This window comes from Microcebus murinus, chromosome 24 (assembly GCF_040939455.1).
Source record: "Microcebus murinus isolate Inina chromosome 24, M.murinus_Inina_mat1.0, whole genome shotgun sequence".
NCBI lineage: Eukaryota > Metazoa > Chordata > Mammalia > Primates > Cheirogaleidae > Microcebus > Microcebus murinus.
This window is the reverse complement of record NC_134127.1, coordinates 11,613,285-11,634,054: the sequence shown is the minus strand read 5'-3', so window position 1 is coordinate 11,634,054 and position 20,770 is coordinate 11,613,285. Positions and strand designations below refer to the sequence as shown.

General features: G+C 37.6%; 1 protein-coding gene and 1 long non-coding RNA gene across 3 annotated transcripts in view; one reads left to right on the top strand and one right to left on the bottom strand.

Moving 5' to 3' along the window:
* Positions 1–5,438, bottom strand: part of LOC105857457 (uncharacterized) — a 68,436-nt gene extending 62,998 nt beyond the window's left edge. Inside the window, exons 1-3 of the long non-coding RNA XR_001147681.3 lie at positions 5,214–5,438; positions 4,334–4,724; positions 1,934–2,131 (exon numbers count right to left, since the gene is read on the bottom strand). This is a non-coding gene — a long non-coding RNA (uncharacterized LOC105857457). The remainder of the gene's footprint in view (positions 1–1,933; positions 2,132–4,333; positions 4,725–5,213) is intronic.
* Positions 5,439–9,225: 3,787 nt separating this feature from the next.
* TNKS (tankyrase) overlaps positions 9,226–20,770 on the top strand; it is a 201,589-nt gene continuing 190,044 nt past the window's right edge. For both annotated transcript variants that reach the window (XM_012739787.3, XM_012739786.3), the window contains exon 1: positions 9,226–9,940. In XM_012739787.3, coding sequence (XP_012595241.1) covers positions 9,268–9,940 — 673 coding nt within the window. In that variant the 5' untranslated portion in view covers positions 9,226–9,267. The remainder of the gene's footprint in view (positions 9,941–20,770) is intronic.

Sequence of the window (20,770 nt, the reverse complement as noted above, 5' to 3'; positions counted from 1 at the left end):
AACAAAATCAAATTGCATATAGTATCAAAAGGACGTTATAATGAATAACATTAGAATAACTCAAGAGAAACTAGTGATTATATAATACCTTGAAACATGAAGTGGTACATAAAGACTAGGTGACAAAAATAAGGCAAATTATACTTTTCAATTGTAAAGGACATTCCAACAGATTTGCACACAAACTTAATTTTGTATGTCCAGCATGAACTTTTGTAAGCCTTTTCAATATACCTAGAATATTTTTAGTGATAAAGATAAGTGCAGAGATCCATTAACTACAGGGGAAAATGTTTGGGAACTATTGAATAAAATGTCAAGTCTAATAGGATTTAAAACCAGTTTATTAGAATTATAAGGAAGTATTTCATGTACACTGCTCTCTGGGTTTTGCTTAATGGTTGTGATAATTAACTTCTCAATTTCCATAAAAATGTGGGATATATATATACCTATGTTCAGTACTTGACAAATAAATCATGGTAATTACATATTCACATAGCCGATGATAATTCTTCTAACTCAGTCTAATAAGCAAGAATTTTTAAAGATAATTATTCTTTTTTAAAAAACCACATGTATAAAATGACTCCAGCTGGGCAGGAATTGTGAGGCTCTCTGATGATCTGGAAACAGGAATTTCCTAAATCTTCAGTTCAATGTTAACATCCTTCCAGGCCCTGCTTCAGGAAGATGTGTATTCCCAGGGCACTAACACTTTTGTTTAACCTATTTGTTTCCTGTGACATTACTCATAATAAATCATAGTAGGAAAAAAGGCTCTGTAGCTGATTCAGTAATATCTGAATATCCCCGGCAATCTAGAAGCCAAGCATTCTAAGGAAAGTAAAAATAGAAAATAAAATAGGAAAAACATAGACTTTCAAGTCATAAAAACTGAATGTAGTAGGCTCTAAGGGGGCTCCATGAGAGCTCCATAGGCTACATTTTGGGGTGCATTTTGAGAAACATTACAGTGTGTACTTGATAACTGCATGCTATTAATATCTTTTTTATTACATTGTACCTCTGTACTAAAGTTCTTTTAGTAAACTCTTGCTTTCATATTATTTACACTTGCTTTGATTTCACATGACCAATAACCACCTGAGTATTCTCGATGTCTATCAAGAGCCACAGGCTTTGTCTTCATCCACATCTCTGTCACTTTGGAGCTCCCCCGCCTCCAATCATTGACACCCTTGGTAGATGTCTCCTGCCCCCCTCCAAGCCTGAATAGTGATGATTACAAGTTCTCCAATGTTAATCAAGGCTTAAGATATTAAGCCAGCCAAATCTATAAAATCTTGGTATAATTAAAGTTAAGCACCTCATTTTGTGCTTCAGAAAAACCATAATGACGCTCTTGCTCTTTAGAAAGGGTTGGCTGAAGTCTATAGATTTTCAATAAGTGAGAATTTCCAAAGAGATTTGTTTCTCAGAGGGCCCAAAGAAAGACAATAAAAAGGATTTGAGAGTACTGCACTGGCGAGAATTGTAAAGATAATTACCCACATTAGTCACTTTTTATCCATTTTCTTTCCCCGCTTTCCGCTAAAAAACTAGAAAGGGAATTCAATACAACACTCTGTGATAATGGAACAGATCCCTTCATGAACTGTAAGTACACTTGAGATATAAATCCAAATGACACTGCTGTGACTGCCAGCCAATGTTCAAATATTCAGTTCAAGTTAGGTGCTGAGATGACACACTGCAAAGATAGCAGTAGCAGGTATTCATTACACCTTCTCCTTGGGTGCCCTTGGGTTGGCATGGAGCTACCCCAAGGGACTCTGTGGTGTGACTCCAAGCAGTCTGCTCACAGAGTGCAGCCAACTGTGCCACATTCTCTCTGCTTCCAGAAGCAAAGGGGCCTGGGTGACCAGAGACAAGCTGCTCCAATGCTGGCAAGGCCATTAACACCACTCACCATTTATGAGATCCAGGTAATCAATGATGGCACTTCATGAATACACACTGCACCTAACTGGCTGATCAGTATTTATCAGATGACTCTGATGTTTTCAATGTTGTATAAAATGACAGAACTGCTATTTTTGAAGGTGTGATTTCATGAAGCCTTCAACACAGTAGAGTTGAATATATTAATATTTTTGCATGTGAGGACCTGTAGGAAGGAATGATATTCAAAATATGTAATAGCTTGTATGGCTTGGCCACCAATCAGTCAAGATGACAGCCAACAACTGATATAACCTCTTTTCTGCTTTTCAGCTGAACATCAGCCCTGCCTGGATTGGTATTTTAGAATCCGGGCATGCTATAGAACCTCTACTGACTACAAACATCAGCACCCATGTGAAAAGTCATGTTGAGACCTTCTATCCAGAGGTATGTGCAGAAGAGATCTGCAGGAGGAAGGAGTGTAAAAATTTGTCTTGATGGTCCCTTTTTGAATTGTGATTTTTTTTTTTTGAGGTGGGTCTTGCTCTGTTCCCCAGGACAGTGTGTTCCCCAGGACATGTCTGTGCAGTGACATCATCATAAGCTCAGCCTCCTGGCTGTTCCAGATTCAACTCAAAAGGAGCAGCTTTTTTGGGTCACCCACTAAATAGGCTGACGTCACACACTCTAATGGGGAACATGTTGCCTCCAGAGTTCTAAGAGTCTCACCAGGCATTTTGCCTCTTTCTGGGTTTTAGGAGGGGCCGTATGGAACAACTTAACTAACCTTCATCTCAGAGAGGATGTCTTGATAAGCCCCACACTAATGGAGCCCTAGGAATGTTACTGAGGTACAAGTCCTCTAAATTTGTGTTGGATTTATTTCTCACCCTCTGGCATGTGAATGTCTTATCAATAAGTCTAGAGTAGTTGCTACTTCTTGCTCACTAGGTCCAACCAGCATAATGCCACCCATGTAATGTACTAGTGTGATGTCTGGTTGGAGAAAAAGGTGATCAAAGTCCCTGTAGACTACATTATCACATGAAGCTAGGGGTTGATATACCCCTGCAGTAGGACAGCATTGACCCCATTGTACTTCTCTGATTGAATAGGGTGCTTTCTCTTCTGTGTCCTCCTTCTGTGTGCTAAACTAACCCAAATTTGCCCCTTAGGACAGACCTCTCTCTCTCTCCATATAAGGCATACTTTGAAGTTCTTGTTGTAGTAATTTAATAATGCCCCCCAAATATGTCCATATCCTCATCCTGGACCCCCCAAAATGCTACCTTATATGGCAAAAGGGACTTTATAGATGTGACTAAGTTAAAGATTTTGAGATGGAGAGATTATCTTGGATTATCTGGGTGGACCCAATGTAATCACAGTGGTTCTTTTAAGGATGAAGTAGGAAGAGTCAGAGTCAGAAGGTGATGCAATGGAAGCAGAGATTGTATTGATGTGCTATAAAGATGGCAGAAGGGCCAAAAGCAAAAGAATCAAGGCAGTACTAGAAGCTGAAAAAAAAATCAAGGAAACAGATTCTCTCCTCAAAGGCCCCAGAAGAAACCAGCACTGTTGACACCTTGACTTTATTTAGCCCAATAAAACTGACTGTAAACTTCTGACCCCAGAACTGTAAGAGAATAAATTTGTATTGTGCTGTTTCAAGCCACTAAGTGCATGGTTATTTGTTACAGCAGCAATAGGGAACTAGTATACTGAGGCCCTTAACCTAGTGAAGTCAGCTTGATATAAATTGACAAAAGGAAGGATAGAGAACAATTGCCCTTTGGTGATACCAAGTGACAGACACTATGTGACTTCAGCCTATTGTCATAAGTAAAAATAGGTAAAATAATAGGCTGGTAGCTTCATATCATCCAATTTTCCAAAGAAGCCCTGTATTCATTTTCTATTGCTGCTATCACAAATTAATCACAACTTTAGTAGCTTAAGACAACACAAATTTATTTTATAGTTATGTAGTCATAAATCTGGCATGGGTCTCACTGGGCTAAAATCAAGGTGTTGGCAGGACTGAGTTATTTTCTGGAGGCCCTAGGGCAGAATCTGTTTCCAACTTGTAGAGACTGCCTGCATTCCTTGGCCCCTGGCCCCATCCTTCATCTTCAAAGCCAGCACTGGCTGGTTCGGTTCTTACATGGAATCACTCCAGTCTCCTTTATTATTTCCATTTTGTTCATTTAAGGGCTTTTATGATTAAGCCCACCCACACAATCCAGGAAAATCTCCCTATTCTAAAGTCAGTTATTAGCAACCTTAATTCCATCTGTGACATTAAATCTACTTCGTCACATAAGGTAACAGGGGTTGGGACTTGGATTTCTTTGAGGTGCCATTAGTCTGCCTATTACAAGCCTTAAATATAGATATAACAATAAATTTTGGATTGATCTACTACCTGTAATCATTGAGTTTGGGAATTTGCTGTTTTTCTCTCACATCCTTGGCCCTCTCACTTATATGGTGATTCATGGTCAAGTTCATCTTCTGTGGGAGATTCCTTTTGCAAACTTCCTGGACCACAGGGACTTCAGAGATTATGGATGTGTTGGTTTCTCCTGAGGTGGTCTTGCATCTGTGGTGGTTTCCCATATGGTGAAGACGGTGGTTTCTCAGCATTGTGGGCAGAATCCTTCAAAAGAAACCCATATACTTCCAGGCTGAGGTGCCCTCCTTGGCTGTTTCCACCTCTTCCACAGTCTGACTAGCACCAGAAGGGTCTATTTGTGTTTCCCGAAATGTAAGAGGCTCTTTCCATTTCCAAGTTTATTAGCTCTTCTTTTAAGAGACTGTAAAGCAAAAGAAGAAACATGCACAAGAGGCCAAATAACAACACAGGGTAAAAAGGAATCCACTTGTTGTTGGGCAAGAAAAATTAGTCATGTCTCTTGGGTTAACCTTTCTATATCCCATAGCAGAGGCCTTTCCCAGTTCTTGATAATAATAAAAGCTGACACAGCGTTTATTATGTGCCGGAAGTTGTTTAGGCACTTGGAATATATTAACCCATTTATTTCTTGCGACAACTATTAACATCTCTCCTTTGCAGATGGGTTTACAGAAAGGTTAAATGATGATCCTGGATTATACATTTTATTCTGAGCATCTCAACATGAAAACAAAGACCTTGGATATGGAGGCATAGGCAATGCCAAGAGAAACTTCTCACGATTTTCACTTATTCAGCTTTCATCTATGAAAGCATCTATGTCCTTCAACAATTCAAGTAACAGCTGCAAGGGAGCAAGAAGAGATGGTGGGTGGAATGCATGAACCACCTGTTTGGGGATGGATGGGAGCCTCTCACTGCCTAGGCTGTCACTCTTTCCCAGCTGGTAGTTCTGATGATCTTGGCTGGCAAAGGTGTTTGCCCCAGTCTTCATCTGGACTAGGAGTCACCTCATGGTCAGTATGTGGCAGCCACAAACACTCAGGCAGTGGCAAGGATCAACATTCATAGTGGCTTGGTGTGTAGCCCCATGTTCTGATTGGAAAGGCTGAGCACTCTGGGTGCACTCATAATCTATTGGTTTGCAGTTGCATCAGCCCTATTCTGATTGGCTATACCCATTTACATAAGCCATTACATCATTATATATGCATTGTTGGCTAATTATTCTATTCCTTATCAATGCATTCCAGAACTTTTCTAAACATGTGTATGACTTTGGAGGATAGCAGGTGTTTGTCTCTTTCGAGTGAGGTAGTCAAATACTTAATGTGTATGATTACACAAATACAATACATGTGTATGATTTTCATTACTTTTGGAAAAAAAATTGCTTACCAGCAAAAGAATGTTTTTGATAGGAAAGCTTGTTTACTGTTTTGTTTTTTTTTAAACACAGCAGATAGGTTTTCATTCATTCTTATTAAAATGTAGGATGTGGCATTCTTCCATCACACACTGCTAATTAGTGACAAATATAGGATTCATCTTTAAGAAGTCTACCTGCAGAATCCATATTCTTAACTACTATATTATACTGCCTCTCTGCCTGGAACTAACATTTCACAACGAACTAACTACTCCTAAGTGTACAGACCATAGCAGGAGAAAATGCAAGTTATCACAGGGCAGGCTACAGATGTCTTGGGAGCAGCATTCAGAGGACCCTGGTATGTAAGCGATATCTTACAAAGCAACTGAAAACTTCAATGGGGGGGTTCCTAAGAAACTGATATATAGGGGATCTTTAAATTACTATATTTTTCCTGTCTTGTAATAATTTATTTTGCTTTTTCTTTGAATAAAACTTTCTCTGATATAATGCAGTTAGTATGATTTCAGCTGTTGGAATTGTTGACTACTTGTGCCTTTACAAAAAAAGATTCACTTGGATTTCTGGATGGACCTTCAGCTAAGAGAATGTGACACTTCTATAGAGAAATCTGGGTTCTTGACACCATGTCATAAAAGTAACTTATCTTTCTCTAAGACCAAGGTGAGGACATGATACTGCCTCAGCCAAACTACAGCTCTGGCTTGTGCTTGTGGATTTGCTGAGGAGGCGTCACACAAGGCATGAAAGAATAACTGGACTTAGTAGATCTGAACTACTGCCAGTGAACTTGGATCTGGGCCAGATCAATGGGAAGTATATGGATGGAATAACACCCAAGCCTAATTGAAATACAGAACCTGTGTAAGTTTATGATTGTGTAAATTTCAGAGTGTCCATGTAACCTCCATGAGTGAAAAAAACAAACAACAGAAAATAGTCCAGAAGATGACTGCCCTTTGAGTTGGTGGCTTTGTCTTTTGTATCAACAATATGACCTAAGAGCGTGCTATATACTCATATTTTTGTAGTATTTGGATATGATTTTTGTGAAAACATTTTTGAAAATACGATGCTCTATAACTGAGCCTCAATAATAGTTTCTTGGAGATAGGGTTTATAAAGAATCCTGGATTAGCAGATGAGGAAACAATTAAACCCAATCTTTCTTTGAGTAAGATTCCTGGTACATGCAAAATAGTGGATATTTATTCCCAGTCTTTATTATAAAGGGAGTTGTGAGGAGAAAGCTATCAACAGTGGCTGTGAGTTCTTGTTAACATTTTATGGGTGCCACATAAGAGAATGGAACTAACATTCAAGGAGTGTTTACAAAACACCTAGGTCTTCTGATCCTCATGACAATGCTACAGTAAAACGAACATTTTAGGCTTACAGAGCTGAAGCATGTCTATCAAGATCAGGCAACTAGCAGTTTTCAGAGATGTGATTCAAGCCCAGGTTTGTTTGACTTCAAGCTTTGCTCTTGCCATTATGGTATAGTACATTCCTCATGGAATTATGTTTAGCCACAAAAGATTAGGTAATGACATCTGCCCTTTCATGTTTAGAGCTCACATTAGTCCATATAAACCCAAACTTTATAAATATTTAATGTTAAGTACTTTTAGTACTTTCCATTGGAGGAGGAAAAAAAGCAATTTCCAATTGATTGACCGCATTTCCAGAGTTTCAGGCCATTTAGTTTTTTAAAAATCTCTATCCAGCAGAGATTTCCTTATTTATCTTTTTACGGATAAATAGACACAATAGATACATTTTGAACTAGCTTGAATATTATTACTGCTTTCCATGATCTATGAGTAACTGGCCATTGGGGGACAAATGAGATATTCTATGCTTCCCATTCAGTGAGAAGGCCATTGTCAAGAGGGCAGAAGGTGAGTTATGGACATCTAACATGTCATGCGGATTCACACCCACTCTTCCATGCTTCTATATGCTCCATGTTAAGAAGTTAGAATTCAAAACCAGAAGAATGTTGTAGACTTATTTTAGTTGTAGTGATGGATTTTTCCTATACTTTTTGTCATTTGTCTACTGTGAACAATGGCACAAATTTATAAGACAGATGGGGGTAATCTTAAGAGTTATAATCTGTAACACTAGACTTGATGGAAATAAATGCCACTCATGATTCTAATTATGTTCCTGATCTTATTGTATTTAGTTGGTAGTTCCAAATAAGCTCACCTATATATTTAAATGGTAATAGTAACAGCACACTAATTATATTTAATAATCAACATGTGAAACAACAATTTATCACCTGGTTTAATATTCTGCTTGACTCCTCTAAATGTTGTTTCTCTTAGGACACAGAATCCCTGTGTCCACGCTATTAGAATAATGCTGTTTGTGCATATTTCTACAATGCTTACTTTACTATTGAACAGTACGTATGAAATGGAGACTTCATTGCAATCATTCCATTTATGGATACATCTTTTTTGATGTCAGACTGAAAAAAAAAAAAAAGAAAAAAGTAGATAAGTAGATATAGGCAGGAGAAAGAGAGAAAAAGTAGTTGAGTCGCTGAAAAAATGGCACCTGAAGGTGAGTGACACCAGTCAGGTGTTTATCTTAGTTTGGGAAGTGGGGTGAGAGGATAAGCTAAAAGAAGTCAACAAAATGTGTAGAATTTTGTGATAAATATTTTGTAAATAAAGGTACATTTAGCTACAATTTCCCATTTTCCTTATGTTTGGCAACTTTTGGAACACCCTGTAGAATAGAAAACAATCATAATGTTAATAGTTCAACTTATTGCACTATTGTCATTTCAATTTTACAGAGGGGAAATGAGACACAGAGTGGTTAAATAGCTGGCTCAAATTTGCACAGTAAGTGGCAGAGCTGGAATGCCAATCCTGGCAATCTGAACCATAGTTTAAAATGGGGGATTAACAAAACGCATACAGTGTTAACTTATAGGGAAGGGAAAAAAAAACAACCAAGTGATACCTGGGAAAAAAATAAGACTGCATTTAAAAAAATTACCCAATGGGCTAATTATAGTTATGTATCACTGACACCACGCTTTGTATCTGTTAGCGCTTTTAATCCGGCTGACAATTCTGTGAGGTAGGTACTGCCAGTTCCATTTTTCAGACAAGGACACTTTATACATGACACGTTTTCTGCTTGCACAAAGTTGCATTTCAATATCTGGCTCTGGAGCAAGATAAGGAAGACAGAGGGAGATCTGGCAGCAGAGTGAGCAGGGCAAGGTAAGCAGGCTGAAAGTGAGAAATGCAGGAAGCTTCCCGTTTAGGCAGAAGCTGGCTCCAGCTTTCAAATCTCTCCAGCAAGCCCGCCAAGGCGTCACAAAGCCCGCCCCTCGGTGAGAAAGCCACGCCCCTTCCCTGGCTGTTCTCGGAGTTCCCATTACGTCCCTCCTTCTCTTTGGCTCCGCCTGCCCCGCCTCGCATCATTTCCTGTGCGCTGGATGCTGATTGGTCCTGCGGTCGGAAGTGAGGGCGGGCGGTGGGGGCCGTTGCCGCAGTGACAGTGCTCGGGGAGTCCGAAGATGGCGGCGTCGCGTCGCTCTCAGCATCATCACCACCATCATCAACAACAGCTCCAGCCCGCCCCAGGGGCTTCGGCGCCGCCGCCGCCACCTCCCCCACCACTCAGCCCCGGCCTGGCCCCGGGGACCACCCCAGGCTCCCCAACGGCCGGTGGCCTGGCCCCCTTCGCCTCCCCTCGGCACGGCCTAACGCTGCCGGAGGGGGATGGCAGTCGGGATCCGCCCGACAGGCCCAGATCCCCGGACCCGGTTGACAGTACCAGCTGTTGCAGTACCACCAGCACAATCTGTACCGTCGCCGCCGCTACCGTGGTCCCGGCAGTTTCTGCTTCACCTGCCGTTGGGGTCGCTCCCAACCCAGCCGGTGGTGGCAGTAACAATTCACCGTCGTCCTCTTCTTCCCCGACTTCTTCCTCATCTTCCTCTCCATCCTCCCCTGGATCAAGCTTGGCGGAGAGCCCCGAGGCAGCCGGAGTTAGCACCACAGCAACATTGGGGCCTGGGGCAGCGGGACCTGGGACAGGGGTCCCAGCAGTGAGTGGTGCCCTACGGGAACTGCTGGAGGCCTGTCGCAATGGGGACGTGTCCCGGGTAAAGAGGCTGGTGGACGCGGCAAACGTAAATGCAAAGGACATGGCCGGCCGGAAGTCTTCTCCCCTGCACTTCGCTGCAGGTCAGAGACTTTTAAATTGTTTATTAAACATTTTGGGGTAGGGGATAGGGGTCCGGCTAGGAAAAGAAAACAGACTCCTGTGATGGAGCAAAGTGGGGGCGTGGTTATGGTTCTATAACACCTCACCAGAAGACTAGAGGTTCCTTTCTTTTGATAGTGCCTCGGTGATGGGGGCGTGGTTGGGGAGATTGTGTGAATCCTAGGATCCTTCTTTAACTTCTTTAGTGTTTGCATAGTTACACTTGTACATATTCCAAAACTACTTGCAGTTGGTGGCCTCCGGATATGGATATACTTAAACTTTTTCAGTTCTGAGTGTGTAGGAATAAAGGTAGATTTAAGAAGCTTTAGAGTAGTTTTGTTGTTTGTGTGCTTGTTTCTTTTGTTTTTACAGGGGTGTAGCCATTGAGGACAGTCCAGACCAAAAGATGTTAAATGCAACTCAGCAAGTGTTTAAGGATCTATCATATAGTCTTGGTAACTTAATGAAAGACATAAATGAAGTTTTTGAAAATTTCCCTTTTTTCAAGGAGTGCACAGTCTAGTTGGGGAGACCAAAATATGCCCTTATGAAAAAACTGGAGAAGAATATTTGGATGTATTTTGTGATGATGGAAAATATATAGGCTTTGATGTTGCAGACACCTCTACTTGTTGTCTGACAGACAGTTTACCTTGTCTCAGTTGCCTGTTTTATCATGGGCAAAACTCATACACTAGAGTCGTTGAGAAGTATCTGGCACAAAGTTTTCCTCCCAAAAGTATGAGTTCCTAAACTCTGGACCACACACTTTGCATTTTTGAATGCCTTTTTTTTTTTGAGCAAGTAGTTGACTATGTTCTTTTAAAAACACCTAATACTATTTTTGTAGAATACAGAGAAATGTAAGACAAAAGGAAAGGACTGTAATCTCACTGCCCAGGTACCTATTATTGATATTTAAAAGTAAAGATAATAATGTTATATACATTAGAAACATTATATTAGAAATACATATATTGTATATACATTATAAAATTCAAGTGGGACAGAAAGATACAAGATAAAAAAGCACCACAGACACACAAACATCAAAGATAACCTGTTAAGTTTCATGCTACATTTCTTACATCACTCCTTCAATTTGTTCTGTTAACAGTAAAACATACGTTAACTTACTGTATGCATATTTAACTTGTTTTTTAACACATCTGGGAAGATACTGTTCTCCTTGTTTTACAGATGACAAAAGTGAAGCACATTGTTTAAATAAGTCCATATTCACTCAGGAAATAGTGGAAACTGGATTTGAATTCAGGCAGTTTGATTTTAGAGCTTGTGAAATCAAGCTTAAACTGTCATAACCTATACTGGGGTTAAGGTCACTTTTCATTTCTGTGAGTAATTGCAGTGCAGTGAGTTTCTGATTTTTGCAGTGTTTTGGGAGAAGTAGTAATCAGGGGCTTCAATGTAAGAGAGTAACTTTCATGTATTTTTTATTGTAGCCCATAATTAGAAATACATTTTACATTGTCATACACATACATGCAAGTGAATCCAAAGTTTTGGGAAACAATACTTTTCCCTTACTACATGTGTTGTACTCTGATGTTTTATATCATTTTTAGCGAATGCTGTTTGTGATCCATTAATGGATCATGACCAGTGGTATGAGAAACACTAATGGAAATCATTATTAGGTCACTGGATCCATTCTTGATATATATAAACACTACTATTAGGACTGTAGTGAATTGAGTCATAAACAGGCTTTCATCTAACTAGATATTTATTTGCTCAAGGGTCTTGCTTGTTTTAGATAAAATAGCATTTCTTTTTGTTTACACTAAATGAAAGATCTAAGGCTGATTTTACAAATCATCCAAGGTTGTTTACTTATACATACTTTATTCCAAATTTGACCATTTTAACAAGTTGTTTCACAAATCTTGTCATCTCTCACATACCTCAAGTAATCACTAACAAATCATACTTAGTTATATTTATTTGTGTATTAATGTACTTATTTAGGGTTATTCACACAGAAAATAGTGCTTGTCTTCCAAATCACATGTTTTCTATTTGCCACAATAGTTACTTTTTATTGGTTCAGAGTTTTATGTATACCCAGATAAACCAGAATACGAACAGTAAAACAGTCCTGTAATTATGTCATAGTTAGGAGAACCTAGCTTTGAGCTGGCTTTCTTAGAAAAAAGTTTCTTTTAACGCATTTGTGGAAAACAGACAAAACAATAATAAAACTCGCCATAATCTAAAGACATAATACCCTGTAGTCGATTTACCACACTTCCATGTTTGTATGCATAACATTAAGTTATGTTAAATCTTGTCTTCTCCATCATGTAGAGGCTGAATAATTAAAAATAATTGTCACTTGGCTATTAGTTGACTATTTTAGTCGCTTAATAGCTGTTTTAGGGATAGGAAAATTGGTACAATCCCTTGGATGGAAAAGTTAAAAAATTATAGCTTATTTGTTACACAAATATTTTAGTACTTAGAGGTCAGGTGTTAAATATTGGCACAATTGTGGAGTGGCAAAAAGTCCTTTCCCTTAAGAAGCTTACAGTCTAGGGGGAACCCTAAACAACAACATGAACAACACAACAAAAACCTACAAAGTATGTAACCTGGAGTGATAGGAAAAGTACATTTTACTGTGTGTTGCAGTATGTAATGGGGGCTCTTATCCTAGTTTTAGAGCAGTTAAGGAAGTTTTTCTAGATAAAGAGATTTTTTTAAAGCAGAAATTTAAAGAGTGTACCCAAGCTAGCCAAGCAAAAGTTGGAAGGGAAAATGTTAATTCCTTATTTCTATTTAAAAATGAGTTTATAGTTCTATAGAATGACATGAAAGTATTTTTGAAGATCTCAGACATGGTATGAAGCCTTATTTAAATTCTTATGACTTTATTTATATTGCTGTATGAGTAACTATATTCTTTCCATCAGTAGAATTAAGGAATCCTTTCTATCCCATCTTTGGATTGTGATAATTATTTGTTTAAAATGTGGCTTAGAGACTTTATTAATGGACTCATCCTAGTCTCAATTAGAACAAAATCTTCAGTTTCCATTGTTGATATAGGTGCTTAAAATACGATTTTAATGCCTTTTTAAGATGTCTGTATCAAAATGGTCCAGTCCTTTTTTTTTTTTTGAGACAGAGTCTCACTCTATTGCCCTGGCTAGAGTACCGTAACATCAGCCTCGCTCACAGCAACCTCAAACTCCTGGGCTCAAGCAATCCTACTGCCTCAGCCTCCCAAGTAGCTGGGACTACAGGCATGTGCCCTGCTAATTTTTTCTATGTTTTTAGTTGGCCAATTAATTTCGTTCTATTTATAGTAGAGACGGGTTCTCAGTCTTGTTCAGGCTGGTTTCGAACTCCTGACCTTGAGCAATCCGCCCACCTCGGCCTCCCAGAGAGCTAGAATTACAGGTGTGAGCCACTGTGCCTGGCCTGGGCCAGTATTTTATGTTGACTAGAGTTTATATGAGGTTTTCTCTTCTACAGTTAAGATTTGACCCCGCTTTTTTATTGCTCAAAATATAGCACTCAAAGAGCTTTAAAAATAGTACCAATTTAGAGTGATATCATCTCCTTAGTTCAGTTCCTAGTAATGACATTTTTTACTAAAGGACTACTATATTCTGATGGAGTTTCTTTTTATAGAAGAGTTCAGATAAGGTCTTTTTTTTTTTTTTTAAAGTCTTTAACAAAGCATTAAATTCTGAGGTCTTATGGTATTCACTTTAAATTGAAGACATTTTGATATAGGCTTCCTGGCAGTTGATTAACATATTGTTTGGATTATAACATGTGATATGAGGTATTTTAGTATCAAACCAGCAAAATAAGGATGTCAGTTTTATATTTTCATTTGATATTTGATTTGGATGGTATCTATTACAACGTACTCATTCCTGACTCTTCTCCTGATTTTTCAGCATGGCCATGCTTGTCTTTTTTTACCCCCTCACCACTGTATAAACGTAGTTCTTAGTAAAAAACCACCAAGTCCTATAAACTGTTTTCCATCAGTGGGTAGGAAAATGAGTCAGAATGCTTCAGTCCTGGAGTGGGAATCTTCCTGCAGTTTTCATTGTCTGGCAACATCCTTGATAGTATTTGTAAGCAAATGCCCTGCCTCAGGGTTTAAGAAGGGTCTAATTTGGTAATAGACAAAAGGAGCTAGTTTCCTAAGTATCTGCGCCCAGACTTCAAATTGTTGATTATAAACTGGATAATCTTTTACTTATCCAGTTTAATTTTTTGTTGTTTTTTTTTGAGGCAGAGTCTCGCTTTGTTGCCCAGGCTAGAGTGAGTGCCGTGGCGACACCCTAGCTCACAGCAACCTCAAACTCCTGAGCTCAAGCAATCCTGCTGCCTCAGCCTCTGGAGTAGCTGGGACTACAGGCATGAGCCACCATGCCCTGCTAATTTTTTCTATATGTTTTTAGTTGGCCAATTAATTTCTTTCTGTTTATAGTAGAGACAGGTTCTCGCTCTTGCTCAGGCTGGTTTCGAACTCCTGACCTCAAGCAATCCGCCTGCCTTGACCTCCCAGAGTACTAGGATTATAGGCGTGAGCCACTGCGCCCAGCCCCAGTTTAAGGTTTTAATGCTTATCCAGTATTAAGGTTTTCTTAATACCTTACATTTTCTTTAAGGTACTTCTTTAAAGAAAATTCACATAGCCCTTTTAGCTAAAAAGTTGTGTAAAGTATCTCTTTTGCCTTAATATCAGTCTTTGGAAGCAAATGATTTAAAGAACAAGTTAGCTATTTGTAAGATGATATGTACATGTATCTCTAATAGCAAAAAATTGGTAACAAGTCAACTTCAACAGTAGAGGGATGCTCACATAAATTATAATATTGTGTAATTTCTTTTATGTAGCTGTCTGCATATATTAGTATATTCTTCTGCCCATCAATTTATCCTTTTTTAATGCATGTCAATATAAATTGTAGGCATCTGTGCAGCTCCCCTAAATACACTAATACACATATGATTATCTAGAGTTCAGTATTTGTTTAAAGATATGTTTTTTATTATAAAATCTGTGCAAATCATATGTGTACATTCACTGAATTTTGACAAGTGCAAACACCTGTGTAACTCAAATTATGACTTTCCTCACAGAATGTCATCATAACCTCAGTTCCCTCAAGCCCCTATCTCAATCTGTCCCTACCCTGCCTTCCAGACAATCCTATTCCGATAACCCTATTCCAGACAACCCTATTTTTTCCACTATAGAATAAGAATTGCCTGTTTTAGATTTCATATGAATAATACAATATTTACTCTTTTTCTGTAAGACCTATTTTGCTCAGTGTAATATTTTTGATTTTGTAACATGTATTTCTAGTTCCTTTTTACTGCTGAGTGAATTTCATTATATGAATATGCCACAGTTTGTTTAACCCTTCTCCTATTGATGGACCTTTAAGCTGTTTTCAGTTTTGGCTGTTATGAGTAAAGCTGCTATGAACATTCTTATAAAATTCTTTTTGTGGACATGTTTTTTTACCTCTTGGGCAAATACTCTGTATTAGAATTCTCGGGCAGTAGAGTGGGTAAATGTCCAGTTTTATAAGAAATTGCTATATCTTTTCTCAGAGTATAGGCACTATGTTACATTTCCATCAACAATTTATGAAAGTTGCTGTTGTTCCATATCTGAGAACATTTTGATGTTCTTAGATGTTTTAATTTTAACATGCTGGTGGGAACATGTGGTGGTGTACTGTGGTCTTATTTGTGTTGTGTTTACAGATCAATTTGGGGAGAATTGACATCTTAAAAATATTGAATCTTCTAATCCATGAACATCATTTAGGCCTTCTTTATTTTTTCACAGCAATTTTTGTAATTTTTAGTGTAGAGGTCTTTCATGACATTTCTAAATTTAATCCCTAAAATATTTTTAATGTATATTGATGCTATTGTAATGGATTTAAAAATTTTTTTATTTTTCAGTTGTTTGATGCTCATAAAATAAATTTGTATCCTTGTAGTCTGTGACCTAGAACTAAATTATTATTTCTAGGAGCTCTTTTGTAGATTATTTAGGATTTTCATTAAAGAATCATATTATCCGTGAATACAGACAATTATGGCTTGTATTTCCTTTTCTTCACAGTATTGAATAAAAGTGGTAAGATTAAGCATCTTTGTCTTGTTCTAACCCTTGAGGTAAAATATTTAATATTTCATCATTAAGTATTATGTTAGCTTTAAGTTTTTCATAGATACCCTTTATCAGATCAAGGAAATTTTCTTTTATTCCTAGTTTGAGTGTTTTTATTATGAAATGGTGTTGAATTTTGTCACATGCTTTGTATGCATATATATGGGCTTTGTTCTTTAGTCTTTTAATATGGTGAATTACATTGATTTTTGATTTTGAAAGGTTAAATTGTCTCAGTCTGTTTTGTGTTATTGTAATAGAATGCCACAGACTGGGCAGTTTATAAAGAAAAGGAATTTATTTCTTATGGGTCTGGAGGCTGAGAAGTACAGGTCAAAGGGCCCAAATCTGATGAGGACCTTGCTGTATCATCTCATGGCAGAAGGTGGAAGGGCGAGAGAGTACAAGAGTGCAAGAGGAGGCTGGGCTCAAGCTTGAGCTCACTATTATGACAAGCCCTTTCTAGTAATTTACTTCTATGATAATGATATCCATTCATGAGGGCAAAACCTTCATGGCCTAATCACTTCTTAGTGGTCCTGCCTCTTAATACTATTACAATGACAGTTAAATTTCAATATGAATTTTGGAGGGGACATTCTATCCATACCATAAATCATCCTTGCATTCTTGGGATAAAACTTTATTGTTCATGACGTGTCTATTTTATTTGTGTTGTCAAATTTGTTTGCATAAAATTACTTGTGATATGTTATTACCTCTATGAGCTGTTGAGATAAACTTTTAACATTTTTTATACTGATATGTGTTTTCTTTTGCTTAGTTTAACTTGGGGGTTTATCGATTTTGTTGATCTTTTCAAAGAACCAACTTTTAGGTTTGTTAATTTTCTCTGTTTTTTGTTTTTCATTTCATTGATTTCTGTTCTTCATTGTTTTCTTTCTACTTATTTTGAGTTTACTACACTAGTTATTGCTGTGTGTAAAACTAAACCAAAACGTAGCAGCTTAAAATAACAAACATTTGTTATTTCACGCTTTGAGTCAGCATTCCAGGTGCACTTGAGGAATCTGGGCATGGCTTAGCTTTGTCCCCTTACTTAGGATCTCTCATTTGGCTGCATTTAAGATGTAGGCTGGGGCAATGGTCTTATCGGAAGTCTTAATTGAGGGAGGGTCTGCTTTCAAATTTGCTTATGTGGTTGTTAGCAGCATTCAGTTACTCAAAAGTTGTTGGATTGAGGTCTCCCTTAATTTCAAAGGACAGGTCATAACATCACAGTTGACTTCTATCACAGTCAGCAAGTGAGAAAGCAAGAGAGGCCAGCAAGATGGAAGCCTGAATCGTTAAAGTCTAATCTCAGAAGTGTTCTCTCATCACTTTTGTTGAGTTCTGTTTGTTAGAAGGAAGTCAATACATAGGAGCAGGGTTTTTTTTCATTTCTTCCATACCTAAACTTCTGGTTTTCAAGGACCCAGGGACTTAGAATTAGAATATCACATAATAGCCATTTACTTTATCCTATTGTATGCACAAATAGTCTCAATAATAGCATAGGCACTAACATGAGTACTGAAAACAGTTAAAAATTTATTTGTACATACTGCCATTATTTATTTTCTGTTGTTCCACTGTGAGAAGATGTAGCCAGTACCTACTTTCTCTTATATACTTCATTTAGTTTTAGTTCTGTAAATATAGATGTGACAGATAGTCCCCGAAGGCGGCTACTATATATTCCTCCCCTCCATGTATTTGTATGCTGCACCACTCATCAAGAGGTGCAGCCCATTTCCCTCCCCTTGTATTTGAGTTGGTCTTGTGACTTGCTAGGATAAATGGGATGTGGCAGGAGTTATGCTGTGTAACCCCCGAGTCTTCAGAGACCTGAAAATTCACTTTCATGCATTGGGAACTCTCCCTCTTGGAAGTGAGTCATCGAGTTTTGAGAAAGACCATGTAGAGAAGAAGAAAGTCTGGTCAGCAGCACCCCCTGACACTCTCAGCCAGTGCCCACTGGTGAGTGAGAGAGCCACCTGGGATATTCCAGCATTGTTGAGCCCCTGGGGACTGAACTTTAGTTAACACACAGTATCACCAGAAATGCTAAGTGATGGTGATTATTTCAAGCCACTGAATTTTGGAAGAATTTGTTATACAGCAATAGATATGTGAAATCATTATTTGTAGCTGCTCCTCTTTATCTGTTTTCTGTTTTAAATGACCACTGCTAGTCCTTGATATTGCTGTCTCTCTAGTTATTTTGGTGATCTGTCACTTGTTCTCTAGAGTTTACCCAGGAAGCTGTCCTGAAAACAGTGTTCCCTGAAATTATTTTTATGTCACTAACAGTTGTTGCCTTATTCTTGGAAGTCAGTTCAGCTGGATATATAATCTTTTGGTTCTCATTTTATTTCCTGAGTGTTTAAAATGTTATTCTGTTTTCTTCTGATGATAAAAGTTGTTAATGTTGAAGGTCTGGTGATAATTTGATTTTCTTTTCCTTGGTCTTTTTTTCCTGGATGTCCAAAAGATTTTATTTTCCCTTTTATTAAGGGGCGGGTATTCTACTAGAGCATGTCTTGCTATTAGTCCTTCTAGATTCAATTTGTTCTTTTCTTTGCTTTTGTGTATATTGGAACTTTGCCTTTCTTCTAAACTTCTTACTTGCTGTATTTTAGTGTACTTAATTGACTGGCATTAACATTCACCCTGTTATATAACTATCACCACTGTCCATTTCCAAAACTTTTTCATCATCCTAAACAAACTCTTTACCCATTAAACTATAACTGCCTATTCTGTCCTCCCCTAGTTCTTGATAACTGTCACTTACTCTTGAATCTTTACAAAACAATTAGCTTTATTTCTTTTTGATTTAATTTTATTCCTCCTTTTATCTTCCATTTCTTTTTAAGGCAGGAGTTGGGAAACTTTCTAGAAATGACCAGACAGTAAATATTGTAGGCTTTATGGCTCTATGGCCTCTTTCATAGCTACTCAGCTTTGCTTTTGTACCATGAAAATATCCAGAGGCAATACATAAATGAATGGATGTGGTTGTGTTCTAATAACATTTTATTTATGAAAATACGTGATGGGCCAGATTTGGCTAATGGGTTGTAGTTTGTTAATCCTGTGATAAGACATGATCTATGATATTTTTTCACTTTTATATTTTCTTATTTAGTCTTTTTTTTTGAAATGATTTTTTCTTTTATTTTGAATTATTTCTGAATTCTGTCATCTTATTTCTAATTCAGCATATGCTGTTTTTTTTACATCTTGCGTTGTTTACATATTATCTTTTAGCTAGTGTTGAAATGATTGTAATTTTGTGTTTTGTTGGCATTTTCTTCTTTTCTTCTCTTATTTATTAACTGTAGGCCTGCTACTCTGCTCAAATTCTTCTTACAAGAATTTTGCATGGGATGGATTTGCTTTCAGTTTTTTTCTATTGCTCATTTTTATAGAAATTAATTGCTAAATAATTTTAAGGATAAAATTAAAGGTCTGAGATGTTGAGGGTAACTCCCCTTGTCCCTTTATCTCATGTTGGACATGCCACTCTGGCCTAGAATAGATGAGGTCTCTCAGTAAGATTTGCAAGATCATCTTTTACAGTAGTAATATTAAATTGTAAAACATCACCATTTTATACCTCAGTTTATATAACCTACGTGATGTTTTCTGGGGAGCCTTAACCAGAGATGTTTTGCTAAGTCTCTTCCTCATAGTCTGTTTACATAGTAGTCTTTTTGGTAAGTTTGGTCTAGTGACCTGTGGGGTATCTCCTTCCCCCAGTGAGTTGAGTAAATCACTTGCCAAGTGTTCCTTCCAGACCTGAAGTGATTCTTTGACATTTAAGAGGCTGAAGAAATATATCTGGAGGATAGAAGGCATATATCATCAAGGGCCAAGTTGTGAGCATAAATATATTAAAAGCCCAGAAGAAGAAAAGTAATCAAGGAATATAAATGATTTTGTAAAAATATATTTTATTGAAATGTTAGGTTTGGGTTTGGAAAGGAACAAACATTATCATGAGCTTTGTGATGAAATGAGAGGGAAAACACTAGAGTAGTTTAGTCTTGAATATATTTAATAGCCTCCTTTTGCTTCATAGACAAATCATTTGGATAGTTGACTATAAAATATGCAGTAGATAAAATTGAAGAGACATTACTTAGATTCTTATATTTCCCCTATGTCAGGGTCCTTGAAGTTACTTTGGTTTATGGTTATTCTTCTGACAGATAAGCTCAGGAAGTTTTGATGTAGCTCTGATCTTTGGGGGTAGGGTGGGAAGGAGAGCTTGTAATATCCTACATTGTTAATGTGAGTTTATAATAAGAATTGAGTAGGATTAGTCAAGATGAAGATGGATCAGAGTCTGAGGACTATGTGAAGCTTCCTCTTATCGGGTTTAATAAAACAAATGAAGTGGGTTTAATAAAACAAATGAAGCGTACATGAGAAAGAAATGTCTAGAAATGAACTTTTAGTTTATTGGAGATTAAAAAGTATTGTACTCTTTTAAAAAAATAATTAATTAAGTAGGGTTGGTTTTTAAGGGATTTCCACTAAAGCTGTGGTGCTCAGGATAACTTTGGGCCTCATTGTAAAAAAATCATTTTGATTTTGAGTAATTGGGAAAAGTTTTGAG